Below are 18,612 nucleotides of genomic sequence, written 5' to 3' on the forward strand. Positions count from 1 at the left end.
TGTAATACTGATGGTAATAATTTATATAATTTCCGAGATGACATAGCAGTGTCGTTGGTTCCCCCTTCTCCTTGTTCAAAGAATTTTATCATCTGAACTCATTTTTTTTAAATGGAGCCCTGATCAAGAACAGTTAAAAGGGAACATGCTTATTTTTCGTTATCTTTTAGAATCATCATTTTTTTTAAACAGGTTGTACATTCTACATAAAATATGTAGTCGGAAAAATATGTTTGATTAGATATATAGAAGCACTCAAGCATGACTGGAGCGGGTTCTCCATCAGCGGCCCCGTAATGTAAAGTTCTCGATCAGCCACTGAATATTGGCTTGAGCAGTGCAAAGGAAGTCTTCAAATGTATATATAAAAAAAAAAACATAATGAAAGTCTTTGTGCTGGTTATTAACATACGGGAACGAAAATTTTACTTCAAATTGTGAAAAAGAGTAAGGGGTAAGATTCATTCCAAAAAAATATCGTCTGATCCAAAATTCGTTCGAAAAAATATTGTTGTCCGGCAAAATTTAAGACTCCAAAAAATATTATGAGATCTGATCTTCTAAAACCTTAGTGTTAAGTCTTGGAAGAATAAATATTTTATTGATGGAGGCGGACAATAAATGTTCGCTCAGACAAAAAAAACATCCCCCCTTTGAAGTTAAATAATTAACTTACTTCCTTGTTGATGGATTGTTTCCTGGCTTGCTTTGGTAGAGTATTGTTGCATGTTTCACTCTCGAGTAATATAAATACACATGTGCAGTACATGAAATATGAACATACCCGTGTACTACTGGTACTTGACTTGTAATATATTAGTGAGCATGTATGAGAAAAATAGAGTGAGCCACCGTATACTGTCTGTAACAATTGATTTAAGGGAACTCTGATATTCTTGAACCTGTTTCTGAATTGTGAAGAACTGACATACAACTAACAGTGGGACGGTTATACAAGTAAAGTACTATAATACAATCGAGTCTTTGTGTGATAAATTATAATAAAATTGAGTCTAATGTAAAACTGTTAAATAAGTAAAGACTCTTAATGTCTTGCAAATTTTCGACTGTAGTTAAACTATTAAGAAAAGAAAAAGATATAAATAGTAAATTCAAATCGTTTGAATCGTATGAATAATATTAGCGAACAAAAAAAAAGTATCACATTATGTCGACGGACAATTGTAAAATGCTATAAGATAGAATAAAAATGTATCGAAAATATAACACAAAAGAAATCATGAAATAACTCGGATTCAGTGCAATCCCAATTTAACTTGCAAACACATAAAAACAAATCACACCATGTCGCCACATGACACACAACAAAAACCAACTACAATCAACAACAAGACGCAAAGAGTCACAAGAAATAAAAAAAATCCATTCGCGGGCAACTACAAACATATTATACTGTATGATCGAATACAAACATAGCCAAAATAAGACGCAAACTAAATTACAAGATCAATAAATGATGTATAAGCAAATAATTCCGAAAGTACAATTGGTTAACACAAACAAAAGGAATACAACGATATAAATCTATGCTATACCCCAAAAAACTCAACTTCAAAATGGTCAACCAATCCGGGTTACCTTATAACTAAGGTGTAACAAAATGTGTAACAAAACTTTTTAAAATAATACAAAAATCATGACTGTCGGTGTAATTGTAATTGTTTTTAAGAAAAAAACATGTCAAACATGCGAATTTTATTAATAGAACTTTAGTTTAATCGCTTAAAAGTCATGTGATGTTACATATATAGGACGGATGTGTTCGATGCGTAAATTAATTAACAAAACCCCGTCATATAACATCCAAATTTGAAATTGCGTACAAATGTCAAATTTGGGTGTGCGACTTTGTGAATGGTCTTAAACGATTGACAATTAATTTCTCAATTTTGGTAATTTTTCCCAGATTTTTTCTATGTCGGGCAAAAAAAAGTAGCAGTTTATAAGGAGCCCCCCTAAATGACGTAACAACTTGACTTATGGTCGTTTCAAAAACGATTTTTTGCAAGTTGCATTGTTAACAATTGTACAATATGAAAATTAAACAACGTGAATGCAAATATTTATAATGACTTTACGGAAAGTAACTTTTGTGACATCTTGACAACCGTATACAAAGTTCATTTCACTTTTCTACCTTCTAAACACAAGAGGTTGAATTCTTTTGTCCTATCTAAACCGCATATCGGACTGGAAGGAGAAATGTACAGCACAATGAAATGAACATTTACCTGTTGAACCCAACTCTCGATGGACTGAAAAATCAACCATAAGCATACAACATAATGATTTATAGGTTGCAAACAAAAAATATTAACAAATAAAATATGTTTTTTTCAATAATTGCAAAAGAAACAAGGTTCAGTCGTTCCGCGCATCGTTGTATGCATTGGAAACAGGAACAGGTTGGCCCCTACACAAAGATATACTATTTCAGTGATAATGAACGCCATACTAAACTCCAAATTGTACACAAGAAACTCAAAATTAAAAAATAATACAAGACTAATAAAGGCCAGAGGCTCCTGACTTGGGACAGGTGCAAAAATACCGTTTTACTTAACATTTATCTTTGTGGCTATAGACCAAAACCTTTTCAAATAAAAGGTTTAAGAAATATTCACAGAATTTGTTAATAATAACTAACATCAACTCATAAGAAAATGTTATTTATTAAGAAAAAACCCCTTTAATAAACATACATACATTTAACTCACAGATTCCTCACTCAACCCCTTTCACCCAAAAAGCCAAGCATACTCATATAGATACAAAAAGTGCAAGCATTCTGGTCTTTCAGTCCACATGCGCATATTCGGACTATCTCACTCATACATGCACCATCTCACACTCACAAAGACATATATATGTCTTCCATGTCTCACTCATACATGCACCATCTCACACTCACAAAGACAGATATATGTCTTCCATGTCTCACACAGACATGCATACTCTCACTCTCAACACACAGATTAACCCATATATACGTCTACATATCACAAATGAAACACTAATAGACATATTCCATTCGTTATTGCACTAGAAAGTCACCACCCCGTCGATTTGGGGAACTGAACTGGTATTTGGAGCTAAGCTTCGCTATAATTGATTCTGCAGCCAATCGACAGTCAACATTGTCAATCTGTGGAAGTAGTTCATAGAATCTACAAGACAAAAAAAAATCGTGAATCAGCAATATTAAAGTTTTATAAATATATCAAACAGAACTGGACTGTTTGTTCTCATTTTAAAAGTTTGATTGTTCTTATAACATACGGGCATTTATTTTGAGTTGCGTGCATTATTGAAGCAAGTGCTAAAAAATCCCAACAGGATCCGTTGCTTATTGTGTTCTAAAAAATTGAAAAAAATAATAAGCAAAAATGATTAGTCTAGAGAGACCCAAAATGTCCACGTAGCTGAATTCAAGTATTAATTAGATAACGGTGTTCAGTTGTGTGCGTTATTTCTCATTAACACCTATTCCATTATTTCCTTTAACTTTCCATTTTAAACATATCAAATCATATTAAATATTATATCCTATCAGCTTACTTGTTAGTTTGTGATGCTAAGATGTATTTCAGACACACTAGTCCGCTCTGTAGACGTTCTACCAAGTTGAATTGTATGTCATCCAATAGTTCCGTCTCGAGCTAGATAATATATAATAAAAAATATCGTGACTAAAATCATCAGATACTGAATAAAAAAAGTCTAAATACGAATGAATTGGCATTGTGATTTTGGACCTCTTCTACCCCTAGCACTTGTAACTTTTTATGTTCTTTTTGTTTTCCGATGTGCACATGTGTTTTCTCCGTTCATTTTCACTGAATAAAATACAACTGACAGAAAGTTTCAACCGTTCAATAGCAATCTCCGGCGCAGAGTTCATATCCGTTCCATACATGCTTTGCAATACTGCACTTAATATGAGTGTAGTGTTACAAAGTATTGAACGGAACGGATATGTGATCTCTGCGCCGGAGATTGGTTCAATATATGATTCGTGTCGTAGAACCGATAAAATGGTTCTTTAGACAGTGTTCTATATACAAAGATAACGGTTGCTACTACATGTAGAACCGATACAATGGTTCTTTAGTGTTCTATATACAAAGATAACGGTTGCTACTACATTGAGCATTGTGAACCATTTTATCAAACACATACACCTCTGCAAACAAACTTATCTTTTTTAACTTGAGTGTTTGAAAACTTACATAACTATTTTCCTAATGGTTATTGTTGATTTGAAGATTTTCAATTATTAATGTTTATTTTTTTTTATTTATACTAACCAATATCAAAGCATTTCTTGCTGTTTTCTCTTTTGTCAGAATAATTTGGTATATCTTGGCTGTTTCCGATGCTTTTTGCTTTTTATCATTTAGTTTGGTCTGAAGATGTCTAATGTTTTCATCTATGGCTTTCAACTTTGAGATGGGTAGCGTGTGTGCATTAAAATATCTTGACAACTCGATGGGCTTCAAGTATGATTCGCATTTCTTTATCTTTCTCTCAGCAGTCAAATACATCTTTAAATGTGAAACAATTTATTTCAATTTATAAGCCATATAATACTCTCCATGTTCTTAACACTAACCACAAAAAGATGTTCATAAACAATAACATTCGGAGAGTATTGGAAAATGTAAAAACTAGCATTCTTTTTCCCACCAAGTTCTAGGTCTCATTGTGACTTTGAGATCAAGAGCAGCAATAAAATTGCCGTTCCTTTCAACTTTGTGTTTTTTTTTGTTGAGCCCACAGTTCGAACTTATTAAAACAAAATCTGAAAAATTACTTTAACATTTACTACTTTTCACTCCTATGCCTACAATGCCACCAACAAATGTAAAAAGATTTTCAAACAAGTGGTTTATATTGTAAGAATTTACCTCCTTTCGTCTTTGAAGTTCTTTGCAAATATTTTTGTGTGCCATCATCTGTTTATTCATTTCATCTACCTTTCTATAATACTCCTTTGTAATTATCTTATCAAATCTGTAAAAGCATAGTAGGTATAGAGAATAATATCTTTACAAGAAGACTAAACTTGATGATTTCCAGCTTTATGTATATTCTCATTTACACGTTTACAGAAGGAATAAATTCTGGAAAGTAATCAGAGGTATGTCTTCTCAAAATTACTTTTACAAAAATAGTCAGCCGTTGCCAACCTCCGGTGTTATGTTTTTTTCTCCCTACGTTGAAGACTCATTAGTGGCCGTCGGCAGTTATCTGCTCTTTTGTAGATTGTTTCATATATACCATATTCACCATTTCCATTATCAATTTTATAAGAAAGGTATAAATTGATTAGATGTCCGTCCGTATAAGGCTTTTATTTATTTAAAACAAAAGCTTATGGTTTAGCATGATGTGTTTTGGATACGAGAAAGACTTCAAGAACAGATTACCAGTATTTTGAGACAATCAAATTTATTTCACTAAATCAGTTGGTTTTTTTATGTAATAGAACATCTGTTAACAGCATATGAGAAAACAATATGCATGTTAATTATCTGAATACAACAACTTACGTTGGAATTGGCCGAATGCTGTTGGAGGATGGAACCAGCTGAACGAGTTTATTCTGAACCCTTTCTACAACGGACTTTTTACTATTAGCTGTATTATGTGTGGACACAACAACACTGAACATCGTCTCCCTCAAAAGGTAAAACAACTTGTCCATTTCCGGAAATTCTGGAACGAAATAGAAAATTTGCAAGCTTATTTGTAATTGAAGAGTCTTATGATTAGATTTCTTTACATTTAATTCAGTATTCTTTTTCTTCATATTAACCTGCAGAAGTTTATTAAATGTAATATACTGTACAAACGACAAGAATGTAGAATGTATATGCACCCAATCGAACGCTTAATCTATATTGTTTTAATTTAATTATGGTCAAAATATATATGAATTATACTGTTTCGTCAACATAAAATGTGCAGGCGATGATTTGAAAGTCTATGTGAGCATTTTCAGAGTTATTTTGATATAAATCACTTTTCTTCACATTTTTCACCACATACAATTTCGTAACATTTAACCTTACCCATGTTCTGTCTATAAGCCATCATCTTCTTGATGGTGCTTTTTATTTGTTGACTTGGGAAATCAGTGGTTTCTGATTTAAAGTTCACCCCAAGTGTCTCGGTAATTGTAGAAAATGCATCAATTCTAAAAAAATATATATTTTATGCTTGATATCAAACGGTAAAAGAACATACTTATTTTAACTTTCTTGCTTACATTTAAATAAGATTGTTCAATTTTTAAACGATTAACATCACTTTTTATGGTGAAATAGTCCGCGCCCCCACCGGAAAAAAAAATAACTATTACAAAATCAAAAGGGTGAAAGGTACATGAAATAAACCTGAAATTTTACACAAATGCCAAACAATTTCTATAAACTAAATATACTTACGTTCTTTTTGAAACAGATGTTATGCTTTTAATGTCAGGAATATAGACCCAATCCATTTCCTTTTCTTTGATTTCTTTTTAAAAGAATCCAAATGAGAAGTTTCACGCTAGGCTTTCTGTAGTGAAGGAAAGATAGCCCGGATAGTGAAAGGAGGTAACGTCATAATATGGACGTCTTTTTGTTGGACGTTGGAATGAGGATGGATACAGAACGTCACAAATAATGTAATTTTTATTTGGTTGCATTGGTACATGTACCATAGAAAAAACATGTAACCCAATAATGTTAATTAAAAGTTGAACAGAAAAATGGGTAGGCAATTACCCCCCCCCCCCCCCCCCCCCCGGTTGTCTTCCCCCTCATAAAGGTCGAAATCTTAAAGTTGGCGAATAAAAGAAAGATTTCTAAAGAGCCTATATCATTTTCTTAAAGGGACTTAATCTAAACTATGATTTTTTTCAATCTTGTAAAGTGAAATATTTAAGCAGCTAGTATGGTTAAATTTTGTCAAAATAAGCTACGAAACATTGATAATGAATTATTCACTTGCAAGTAGATAATTCAACCCCATTAAATTCGAATTCGTGTGAACTTCAATTAAACCTCTTAGCTACAGGACTCGGTTGCTCAAAACGTTGATAGTGTTAACCATGGTTAATGCACGATTAAAGGAAAAGAATGGCAACATTGAAAGTGAACTAAAGGTAATTCATTTGATTGTCAGTCCGTAAAGTTCCTGCTCTCAATGTTTTGGTTTTGTTTTTGTTTTGTTTTGTGTTTTTTTTAATCCTGTTCAGCTTTATGAATAAACTTTCTTGAGTGTTTCGATTATTTCTTATAATATAAATACTTGATCAATAAAAGTTCAAAGTTAAAAAGTGCAACAATATGAATTTATAGATTGGAATCTAATGGAGAATTGTGCAGTGCTCTTAAATGTATTTTGACAGATAAATCAGAAAAGAAAATTATTGATAAAATTTATGATCCAAGTTTGATAAATGTGCTACTTAGTCGGGACTTGTTATTGCTGATTATAGGGTAGGGAATTTTTTCAATGTTGAAGACCGTATAATGACCTTTAATATCGCCTCGTGATTTTAAATCTGGTGGATACTTGGCTCGTTGACAATGACATTGCATCTTCTTATCTTTATATTGGACAAAGCTAGTTGATAATATTTCTTTTTAAATCTAGAAATATGTAGATTATTAAAATTTTAAAGGAATATGCTCTTATTTGTATTTAGAATAGCTTGTCCTAGCAATGCACGTTTATCAATGAACATTTTAAGGTGACCTCAAAAGCCAACTTAAATTTATGACAATAAACACGAATTCCATCTCCACATTACCACAAGTACTTACGAAACTATGTCGATTTACACGAATAGAAGAGTGTTTTTTTTTGTAATAGAGTTACCTTTCTTTAAGCAGTAGACATAAACTATGAATTTTCGCAATTGATTTTTAAATTATCTTTGAATTCAATGAATCGAACAATTCTTTACCAAAATTAAGATATTAAAAAAAATGAAATAAAAAAATACCAGTACTAAAAAATGAAAATAAACAATTCCTCATTTTAGAATATAGGCAGAAGTATCGAAAAAACAAGTAAGCTCTATATAAGCTACCTCTATGGATATAACATTAGCCTAAGGAATTCTCACATTTTGACATTTTTTAAGACGAATTTCGATCAGGAACATATCATTAACAGTGCTAAATATATTTTGTTTAAAGCATGATAACAGAAAAAAATTACGCTGAAATTAATCGCAAAAAAATCTTAGTACAATCACCATTCAAGTTTCATATTTGTGAAAGATTTGGAACTATTGTATACTTTTAAGTTCATAATGTATCATTCTTAAAGTACTATAAATATATCGTGTTTTTATATCAGAGACTATATCATTATACGAGTACAAGTAGAAACAACGGCAAAATGTATACTCCACAAGACACCTAATATCATACTCCCCAATTAGCAATAGAAGCATCCATGTCTGAATGCGAGACGAGTCACTTGCCATAATTCTAAATTGTAGAATAAATTGTCATTAGACAAGAGTTCAGTATTAAATTGGTTAATCACATCATTTGACAGATATTTTTAAATTGTCATGCAGCCTATATCATTTTCTTAAAGGGACTTAATCTAAACTATGATTTTTTTCAATCTTGTAAAGTGAAATATTTAAGCAGCTAGTATGGTTAAATTTTGTCAAAATAAGCTACGAAACATTGATAATGAATTATTCACTTGCAAGTAGATAATTCAACCCCATTAAATTCGAATTCGTGTGAACTTCAATTAAACCTCTTAGCTACAGGACTCGGTTGCTCAAAACGTTGATAGTGTTAACCATGGTTAATGCACGATTAAAGGAAAAGAATGGCAACATTGAAAGTGAACTAAAGGTAATTCATTTGATTGTCAGTCCGTAAAGTTCCTGCTCTCAATGTTTTGGTTTTGTTTTTGTTTTGTTTTGTGTTTTTTTTAATCCTGTTCAGCTTTATGAATAAACTTTCTTGAGTGTTTCGATTATTTCTTATAATATAAATACTTGATCAATAAAAGTTCAAAGTTAAAAAGTGCAACAATATGAATTTATAGATTGGAATCTAATGGAGAATTGTGCAGTGCTCTTAAATGTATTTTGACAGATAAATCAGAAAAGAAAATTATTGATAAAATTTATGATCCAAGTTTGATAAATGTGCTACTTAGTCGGGACTTGTTATTGCTGATTATAGGGTAGGGAATTTTTTCAATGTTGAAGACCGTATAATGACCTTTAATATCGCCTCGTGATTTTAAATCTGGTGGATACTTGGCTCGTTGACAATGACATTGCATCTTCTTATCTTTATATTGGACAAAGCTAGTTGATAATATTTCTTTTTAAATCTAGAAATATGTAGATTATTAAAATTTTAAAGGAATATGCTCTTATTTGTATTTAGAATAGCTTGTCCTAGCAATGCACGTTTATCAATGAACATTTTAAGGTGACCTCAAAAGCCAACTTAAATTTATGACAATAAACACGAATTCCATCTCCACATTACCACAAGTACTTACGAAACTATGTCGATTTACACGAATAGAAGAGTGTTTTTTTTTGTAATAGAGTTACCTTTCTTTAAGCAGTAGACATAAACTATGAATTTTCGCAATTGATTTTTAAATTATCTTTGAATTCAATGAATCGAACAATTCTTTACCAAAATTAAGATATTAAAAAAAATGAAATAAAAAAATACCAGTACTAAAAAATGAAAATAAACAATTCCTCATTTTAGAATATAGGCAGAAGTATCGAAAAAACAAGTAAGCTCTATATAAGCTACCTCTATGGATATAACATTAGCCTAAGGAATTCTCACATTTTGACATTTTTTAAGACGAATTTCGATCAGGAACATATCATTAACAGTGCTAAATATATTTTGTTTAAAGCATGATAACAGAAAAAAATTACGCTGAAATTAATCGCAAAAAAATCTTAGTACAATCACCATTCAAGTTTCATATTTGTGAAAGATTTGGAACTATTGTATACTTTTAAGTTCATAATGTATCATTCTTAAAGTACTATAAATATATCGTGTTTTTATATCAGAGACTATATCATTATACGAGTACAAGTAGAAACAACGGCAAAATGTATACTCCACAAGAGTACAAGTAGAAACAACGGCAAAATGTATACTCCACAAGACACCTAATATCATACTCCCCAATTAGCAATAGAAGCATCCATGTCTGAATGCGAGACGAGTCACTTGCCATAATTCTAAATTGTAGAATAAATTGTCATTAGACAAGAGTTCAGTATTAAATTGGTTAATCACATCATTTGACAGATATTTTTAAATTGTCATGCCGTATATATATATATATATACTAGAACACACCCGTGATATTGCGGGTCCGTGACTGAATCAAAGTATATAACTATGCGTATGCCTTATTTTAGTATTGGTATTGTCATCTGATCAAGTCGTGCCGATTATAAGATGCACAGTTTTCTCTGTTTTCAAAATCTTTCTGTTTGAACATGTTGAACCCGTCGACCTGGAACCTATCAATTATTGGTAATATTATTAATTTGCAAAACAAAAGGACCGTGGAGTACTTTTTAACAGTATACAGCAAAATTCTAAATACACCGTTTGGTGGTGCGCCTGTCAAATGCGGAACATACAGATCATGTAGGAATAGGTAACAGTTGAATATACTATTGGTATCGGTGTCGGACTCGACTCGGAACTTCTTATTTATTGGCAGTATTAATTACGTGGAAAACAAATGGGCCTGGAGTGGTGTAATTTTTAATCAACACTATTGTACTATATTAGTTATATATAAGGTTGAATTCTTTGATTCATCGTTTTTACGTTATGACGGCTGACAAATTGGACCTCGTAATTTTAGTATTATAGATATATCCTTTACTATAGATAATTGAGCTGATCTGTAACAATAACATCTACATGCATATATATCATGTACTGAAGCACGACGCTAGATTAAAACTGACGAGGAAAGGTAACACACGGTCACCGAAAGCTTTATTATTGTAGAGCCCAGGTGGTCGTGTGGTCTAGCGGAACGGCTGCAGTGCAGGCGATTTGGTGTCACGATATCACAGTAGCATGGGTTTGAATCCCGGCGAGGGAACCTAATTAACATTGTTGGGTTTATGTTTAGACGAGTTGTATATATAAATATATGTAAGTTATGAACTGATCAATAATCTAGGATAATACTGATTATAAGAAAGCGTCATCCTAGCATATTGCATTATATTAAACTGTCTTTAAAAAATAATATATATATATATATAACTCGTCTAAACATCAACCTAACAATGTTAGATCTGTAAATTTGAATATACATATCTGCCGATCTGCCGTATGGCTTCATACCTCTTGTGTTTGTTGCAAAACTGGGGAAAACTTCCACTGTAGGCGTTAAATATTAATTCATTAGTGTGCAGATGTTTGCCAAGGTTTTATTCAGAAAGTTGTTATGTTACTAAATGTTTATGTTACAGTAAATATGTGAAATTATGAATTACATGTACATGTATGATGTGATACCCGATGCACTAAGTTAATATACGTGATTATTCCTGAAACTAATCAGTTAAAGGTGTAATACCACCAAATCATGGTACGTCACATCCGGTTGCATACGAAAGTAGGTCTAAAAAAATATTCCCTTGAATTTGACATTTGTAGGGAATTAATCCTACATTTTATTGCAATAAAACTATTTCTGTGTCATAAACATATGTCTAAGGTATTTGAAAACACCATTATTTTTTATTTGTGATTTCTATAGAAAATTTTGTAATCTTGAGGTTACATGGTGACTAAACCTTGTACACAGATAGAATAAGGGGAGAAATTTGATTGGTTAACTTCCAATGATGGTTATTTTCTTATATGCAATGAAAAGTTATGTGAAAATTTTTTTGTAGAACTGGACAGGATAAAACTTTACTCATGCCAAGTATTTCTTTATTTGAAACAAAGATAAATTCTGCACAATTTTTTGAAAAGGGCAAATTTAACAAAGACTAATAGGGGAAAATCAATGGTGGTATTACACCTAAAACCAGCAAGTTAAAATTCTGAAATGAATTTTTATACCTGTTTACAAACTGTTAATGCTGTAATATGCTTAGCTGATCAACAAGCTAGGATAATACTGATTAAAAGAAAGCGTCATCCTAGAGTATTGCCTTATATTAAACTGTCTTTAAAAAAATGTAAAAAAAGAAACCCAGCCCAAGGCCATAAAATGGGTCTTCAATACAGTGAGAGGAGGCGGGCTTCAGTGGGTTCTTAAAAACAAAAATGTGTACTAGTTTAGCGAAAATGGACGTCAAACTGAACTCAGAAACATATAAAAGAATATATTCGTTGAAAATTGCAGATGCGATAGTTAAAATATTTGCAGATGGCCTTAAATCCTTGTGATTAATGATGTGAATAAATAAGGTTTTAGACACATCGGAAAAATCATACCATAAATCACCACATATACCAAAAATAATAATAATGCCCCTCTTAGTCTATCGGAAGCTGGTGCTCTTATAAGGATTAGTGTCCTTGGCGTCTACTGCGACATTTTCGAAATGTCGATAGCCACTTACCATATAATAAACACATACAATTAAAAATGGAAATGGGGAATGTGTCAAAGAGATAACAACCCTAACAAAGAGCAGAAAACAGCCAAAGGCCACCAATATGTTTCAATATTGCAAGAAAATCCAAATGGGTCTTCAACACAGCAAGAAATATCACACGCAGAGGCGGGCTTCAGTGGGTTCTTAAAAACAAAAATGTGTACTAGTTTAGCGACAATGGACGTCACACTGAACTCCAAAACTTTTAAAAGAACATATTTGTTGAAAATGGCAGATGCGATAGTTAAATAATTTACAGATGAGTTGTTGAAATAGTGCAATGAAAAATGTGATTGATGCAGGTAGGAAGTGCTTAAATTTGGTCTTAATAAAGTCATGTAAAAGAGAAACAGAGAAGATGATCCTATTTTGTATTTTTTTCTCTCTTGAAGAAACATTTGATGCGACTATCAGGTCCCACAGTTAAGAGTGTGTCGATGCAGAAGGAACTGAACCAGAAATATGGAATATATTAATTGTGGCTGACTCTTAACTTCATCAATTTGCAAAAGTATATGTGTGAAGAATGTCAGCTTCGGTTCAAAAATCCGGCAAAACAGAGTCGTGGTCAAACGCATTTTGTGAAGCATGATGCAAAAAATTTACAGAGAGTTTCAAAAATGAAAAAAAAAACAATTATTTTCCTTTAGTTCCTAATTTGGTTTTTTGAATTACGTCTAGAATTTTAAAGCGAAGTTATCACATTTTAGTAAATAGGATGTTCAATATCAGTAAATGCATGTTATTATTAATTAAGTATTAGTAATTACAGGCCTAGGTATTAACCTAATTTTTTAGTAATTAAGTAAAATGACTAATTTCACCTTTTAACTGTTACATTTTCACACAACGAAGGTTAAATGTACTTATGGGGAAGGTTTTGGCATATGTCTTATTTTGCCAAAACTTAAGTGTAAAATGGTAATGGAAGGTCAAACATATCAGTTTTATCATCATAAAAGATCATAAAAGATCAAAATTGCACAAACACAAAATTTGATTTTAGAAAAAAACTAACTGAAAAAAGTAGCAAAAAATATAAACAAAATTAAGATAAAAAAAAAAAGCTACCGGAGTAGATGGCATACCAGCAAAGTGAAATAATAATCGTGCTGATTACACCATAACACCATTGATAAGTTAATCTGTACAAACTGGTGTATTTCCTGATATATTCAAGCAGGCACAAATGAAACCACTGCACCCTAAAAACAACCAACTTGACAAAGATAACTGAAGGCCTGTCAGCGTTCTACCATTTTTGTCGAGCCTTCAACTTTAGTCGAAACAGCGATACTAAGCGATCCTACATTCCATCGTCGTCGGTGTCGTCAACGGCGTCCACAAATATTCACTCTTTTTTTTTATTCAATCATATTTACAGACTATACAATTATTACATGTATTCATCTACTATAATATCACAGTTTGAAGATTTTATTCAATCATATTTACAGACTATACAATTATAACATGTATTCATCTACTATAATATCACAGTTTGAAGATATTCCCTACAATACCATATATATAGATATTCGTTCTTTATAAATTGCAGCATTTTGAAAAAAATTCTTTTGTTTTTGAAGTTGATGTTATTAGTTTTTTTTTCAAAACATTAAAATCTGAATTGACAGAATGTCTAAACCCAAGCAAAAAATAATAATTCTTATTCATATTTTATGCAACATCCCTATTTGTTAAAACAAATATGCTTATATGAAAACAAAAATTGCATGTATGTGGATGGATTCCAATGCCTTCACACATTCAACTCTATTTTAGCATTGAAAGTTATTAACTCAAAGGCATGTTTGTAAAAACGAATATGACAGTTCTTGTCCATTCGTTTTGATGCGTTTTGTTTTTCGTTTTGATGCGTTTTGTTTTTTGATTTGCCATGTGATTATGGACTTTCCAAATTGATTTTCCTCTGAGTTCAGTATTTTTGTGATTTTACTTTTTCGAACATAAAATACTTTTTTTCAAGTCATGGAATAATCAAGTTTTAAAAACAATAAAAGAATATTCTCATATACAAAATAAATCATTTCTTATGGACATAAAGCCTATCATCAATTGCAAAAGTAGCAATCAATAAAAGGTTGGAATGAGTGTTTGAAAATTGTGTTTTGCTCTCCTGTAATTCAAGTGTACATTTATCTATTACAGTGTCTGTTTCTGTGCTCCTTACATTTGTAGTTTCGATCTCCATTAATTGATCATCTGTAATTTCAACAGTTTGTTTAACAATCCTTTTATTTGTTCTAAGATTGTCAACTGTATTTGTAAATTTTTCTATATAATTTTCCATTCTTTTGTTATTTCGGCGTTCCGTAGATGTTGACTTACGTCTACTTTGTTTTATACTCTCACTTTGTCCAAACATTATAGATATTCTTGCTTTCCTTTCATCCCCGTGTATTGTGAATAATATATTGTTAAATATGTTGCAGGCATTTTCTATTGAATTCACCAAATAAACAGGTAATTTATCCATTTTCGATAATGATGGTCTAGGTTAATATCTAGGTCGATGGCAAAGTTGTGAACATTCAGCTTAAAACGTGTCTTTTTCAAACAGGGATATTACGGTTTTCAACAACGAAACATTACTTACTTTAAACGAGTAAGTCCTTCATCCAAACATGGATACGAATTCAAGAAATCCAAAGAATCCTACATATATTGGAGATTTTTTTTCTTTGTTGAAATTAACGTCCTTGTTATTCAAAGGTGCGTTCGATCTCTCTGGTTGAAACCATACTGGATTTCTAACAAACTTGGACAGTAGCTTGTGTATGATCATAAGATAGTATCCAGAAGTAAATTTTGTAAAAATAAAATTCCATTTTTCCGTATTTTACTTATAAAAGGACGTAGTTTTTCTGCGGGAAAACATTACATTCACTCTGTGGTTAAAGTTTTTAAAATGTTAATAACTTTCTTAAACAATCCTTGGTTTGTACCAAACTTAGACAGAAGCTTGTTTATGAACCTGTGTATCTGTATTTTACTTATAAATGGACTTAGTTTTTCTTCCAGTTAACATTACATCCATACAGTTTTTAAAACATTTATTAGATTCATAAACTATCCTGGATTTTCCCCAGACTTTGACAGAAACTTCTTACAATCAAAAGATAGTATCAAGCGGAATATGTTTATTGATTTTTTCCCTCATATTTGTTGAGCCTGCAATTTACAGCAAACGTAGGCGAGACACTGGGTTCTCCAGAACCTTTACTATTTGTATTCTATTGTATATGTTTATATTAAGTAAAAAGCTCTGAAGAGCTTATGTTTGTATTGTTGCATCATATGTGAACCGAATCTAAATAAAACTTTCGTATTCGTATTTGTATAAATTCACAGTTCAACTGTTGACATTTCCATCAGCAGACACGTACATATTGTAGAGGGGTTTATACATGGTCCGAGAACACAATTAATTCGTAGTGCATGTCTTTTAGAACATAAATGAAAATAAAAAAAATCCCACCTGCGCTTTCTCAAAGAAACTTTTACAGTGTGTTGTACTACTTTTGAGACAAATTATATCAAATTTATAGAAAACTTCATCGGTTCTAACTCAAAATATGGACAATTTTATGTTTAGGGCGTCTTGAAATCTTTTGACAGCTTCCGAAGTGCTCATTTTCAACCTTTTTCAGCTGGACCAAATCACTACTTTCCTTTAAAATTCAGGACCCAAATTTTTTTACTGTGTAATTTCATCCCCCTACAAGCAATTAGAGGCATTGCACATGGAGAAATAAATTTGGAAGGGGTATGAAAATTAATGGCAATTAACCCACTGTCAACACTAGGGACTATTTGTGAACAACCGAAAATCAAGGGACGACAATGGTGGTCTCGGACCTAATATGTAGAGTATCAAAATAAGTATGTCTCTCTCCATACATCCCGCGACGTTGATAGTTTAAAGTAGATAATAAAATTAACGGTACCAATTTTCTTGCACCAGATGCGCATTTCGACAATACATGTCTCTTCAGTGATGGTCGTGGCCAAAATATTTGAAATCCAAAGCTTATATAAAAGATGAAGAGCTATAATCCAAAAGGTCCAAAAAGTATAGCCAAATCCGTGAAAGGAATCAGAGCTTTGCATGAGGGAGATACATTCCTTAATTTATAATAATTTCTAATATTACAAGTAACTTAGAAAGACACTAAGAGCAAATGTTTCATTTTTCCAGCTTTTACATTGTTTTTATTGCAGGTGATTGTTCTCAATGACTTGGTGTTTTGGGGAATATGATGTTGAGGATTTGATAACAACTACTTAAATATATAACGATGCATGTAAGTGTATCAATATGACTTTTGACACATGATCTTATCAAATTTTATTATTTTGTATCTTTTGAATACAAGATGAAATGTAGTCAAATTAGTTATCTGGGTACACATATCATGACAAAACGAGTCGGGTGACATTCTTATTTATAGATCACAATGAGAAAACTTGATCTTTAATTAATTTTATCCATAGCTTCATGTTATCTATTTAAGAAAACACTGACACGATTAAGATCGGATTTTTTAATAAAATATATCATATCTAAGACCGAAATAAATATCCTGAACCAAATAAAATCCTGAATGCATATTTAAAATGGTTGGCATTGTTATTCACGTAATGTTGCATGTAATGAAATAAGAGTAATTTATAAACAGAATAACTGCTGCGTCATTCGTACCCTTGTACTCAGCTGTAAACTAGATAAAACAGTTTCTATTTTGAAATAGATTTATCTTTTACAGAATTATTGATGCATCTTCATATAAATATGTTATGAATACATTTGAATTGCGTGTGCTTAAATTCAACCACAAAAAAGACAATGTTTGAAATAACATAAACGAATCGTTAATTTCAAATAGATAATAAAAATAAACGATAGAAAAAAGGAGACTGGTATATCTAATGAAATCTAATGAAATGTGTTATATACATTTCAGCATGCATATTTATGTTATTTCACGATTAATTCAATAATCAAGATTATGCTTGCAGTTTAGTGACATTCTTGACCGAAATCTATCCATACCATACTTACTTAACCTTCGATGGGGATTAAAATGGGTCGGTTATATTGTGGTCTGTGCCTCCAGGAAGTCCTCCAGGAATAACCATTCTTATCTCATGATATTATTTCTGATTACATATGGTATTAGTTTACGACGGTTAGTGTATGAGAAGAGGATATCGCATTCGTTCCAGAATACCTTCTCTTTAGCGTATGTATTTGCCTTTTAACTGCTTACAGTTTTTGGAAACATTGTAGTCGTTTTTTTAAAACAATTTCCAAACCAGTTGGACATATCAGACAACAAACCATTCGGATAGCGAAATTATAAACAGAAAAAAGGCAACAGTAGTATACTGTAGGATAAATCCTAATGTTTAATAGTTTCACGAATAATTTAATCAAAATGAAGAATTGTTATTTAGAAATAACTTTTAATTAGTATCGTCAACGGCATGATTTTTATATTGATTTTCTCGACTTTTTCATAAAAAAAGAGTGATATTTTAATTCTTTTCGCGTCATTGGTTTTGACACTTTATGGAGAAGCCTTTTTTTTAAATGTGAAATTGCATTTAAAAAAATCCAGTTGTATCTTAAGAGAAAAAAAGGTGTGCAAGTGATATTAAGAATCATATTTTTTTTTTATTTGAGCATCTGCCAGTTTCAATGTATTAAATATTATATGATAGTAGCATCACACAATTAAATTGTTCTCTCTGAGTTATACGAAATAAACCATAGCTCACATATTATTCCCCCTTGGAGTTATACAAACAAAACCATAGCTCACATATCTTAAAAGAGCAAAGGCTCAACATGTCTTTTTTTAGGAAAAAAACACCAACATCTTGAAATAGCATCAACTTCATGC

The 18,612-nt window shown here is 31.5% G+C and overlaps 1 protein-coding gene across 2 annotated transcripts; it reads right to left on the bottom strand.

Moving 5' to 3' along the window:
- Positions 1-2,713: 2,713 nt before the first annotated feature.
- LOC134723155 (uncharacterized) lies at positions 2,714-15,425 on the bottom strand. Of its 2 annotated transcripts, none has more exons than XM_063586792.1 (7): positions 15,303-15,425; positions 6,096-6,220; positions 5,574-5,739; positions 4,929-5,034; positions 4,329-4,565; positions 3,580-3,680; positions 2,714-3,188 (listed from the first exon to the last, which is right to left on the bottom strand). In XM_063586792.1, the coding sequence occupies exons 2-7, from the start codon at positions 6,118-6,120 to the stop codon at positions 3,056-3,058; spliced, it is 768 nt and encodes a 255-aa protein (XP_063442862.1). In that variant the 5' UTR covers positions 6,121-6,220; positions 15,303-15,425; the 3' UTR covers positions 2,714-3,055. The 2 variants fall into 2 exon arrangements, with proteins under 2 accessions (XP_063442862.1, XP_063442861.1); XM_063586791.1 differs by lacking the exon at positions 15,303-15,425 and adding an exon at positions 6,471-6,595.
- Positions 15,426-18,612: the final 3,187 nt, after the last annotated feature.

Source organism: Mytilus trossulus, chromosome 6 (genome assembly GCF_036588685.1).
Source record: "Mytilus trossulus isolate FHL-02 chromosome 6, PNRI_Mtr1.1.1.hap1, whole genome shotgun sequence".
NCBI lineage: Eukaryota > Metazoa > Mollusca > Bivalvia > Mytilida > Mytilidae > Mytilus > Mytilus trossulus.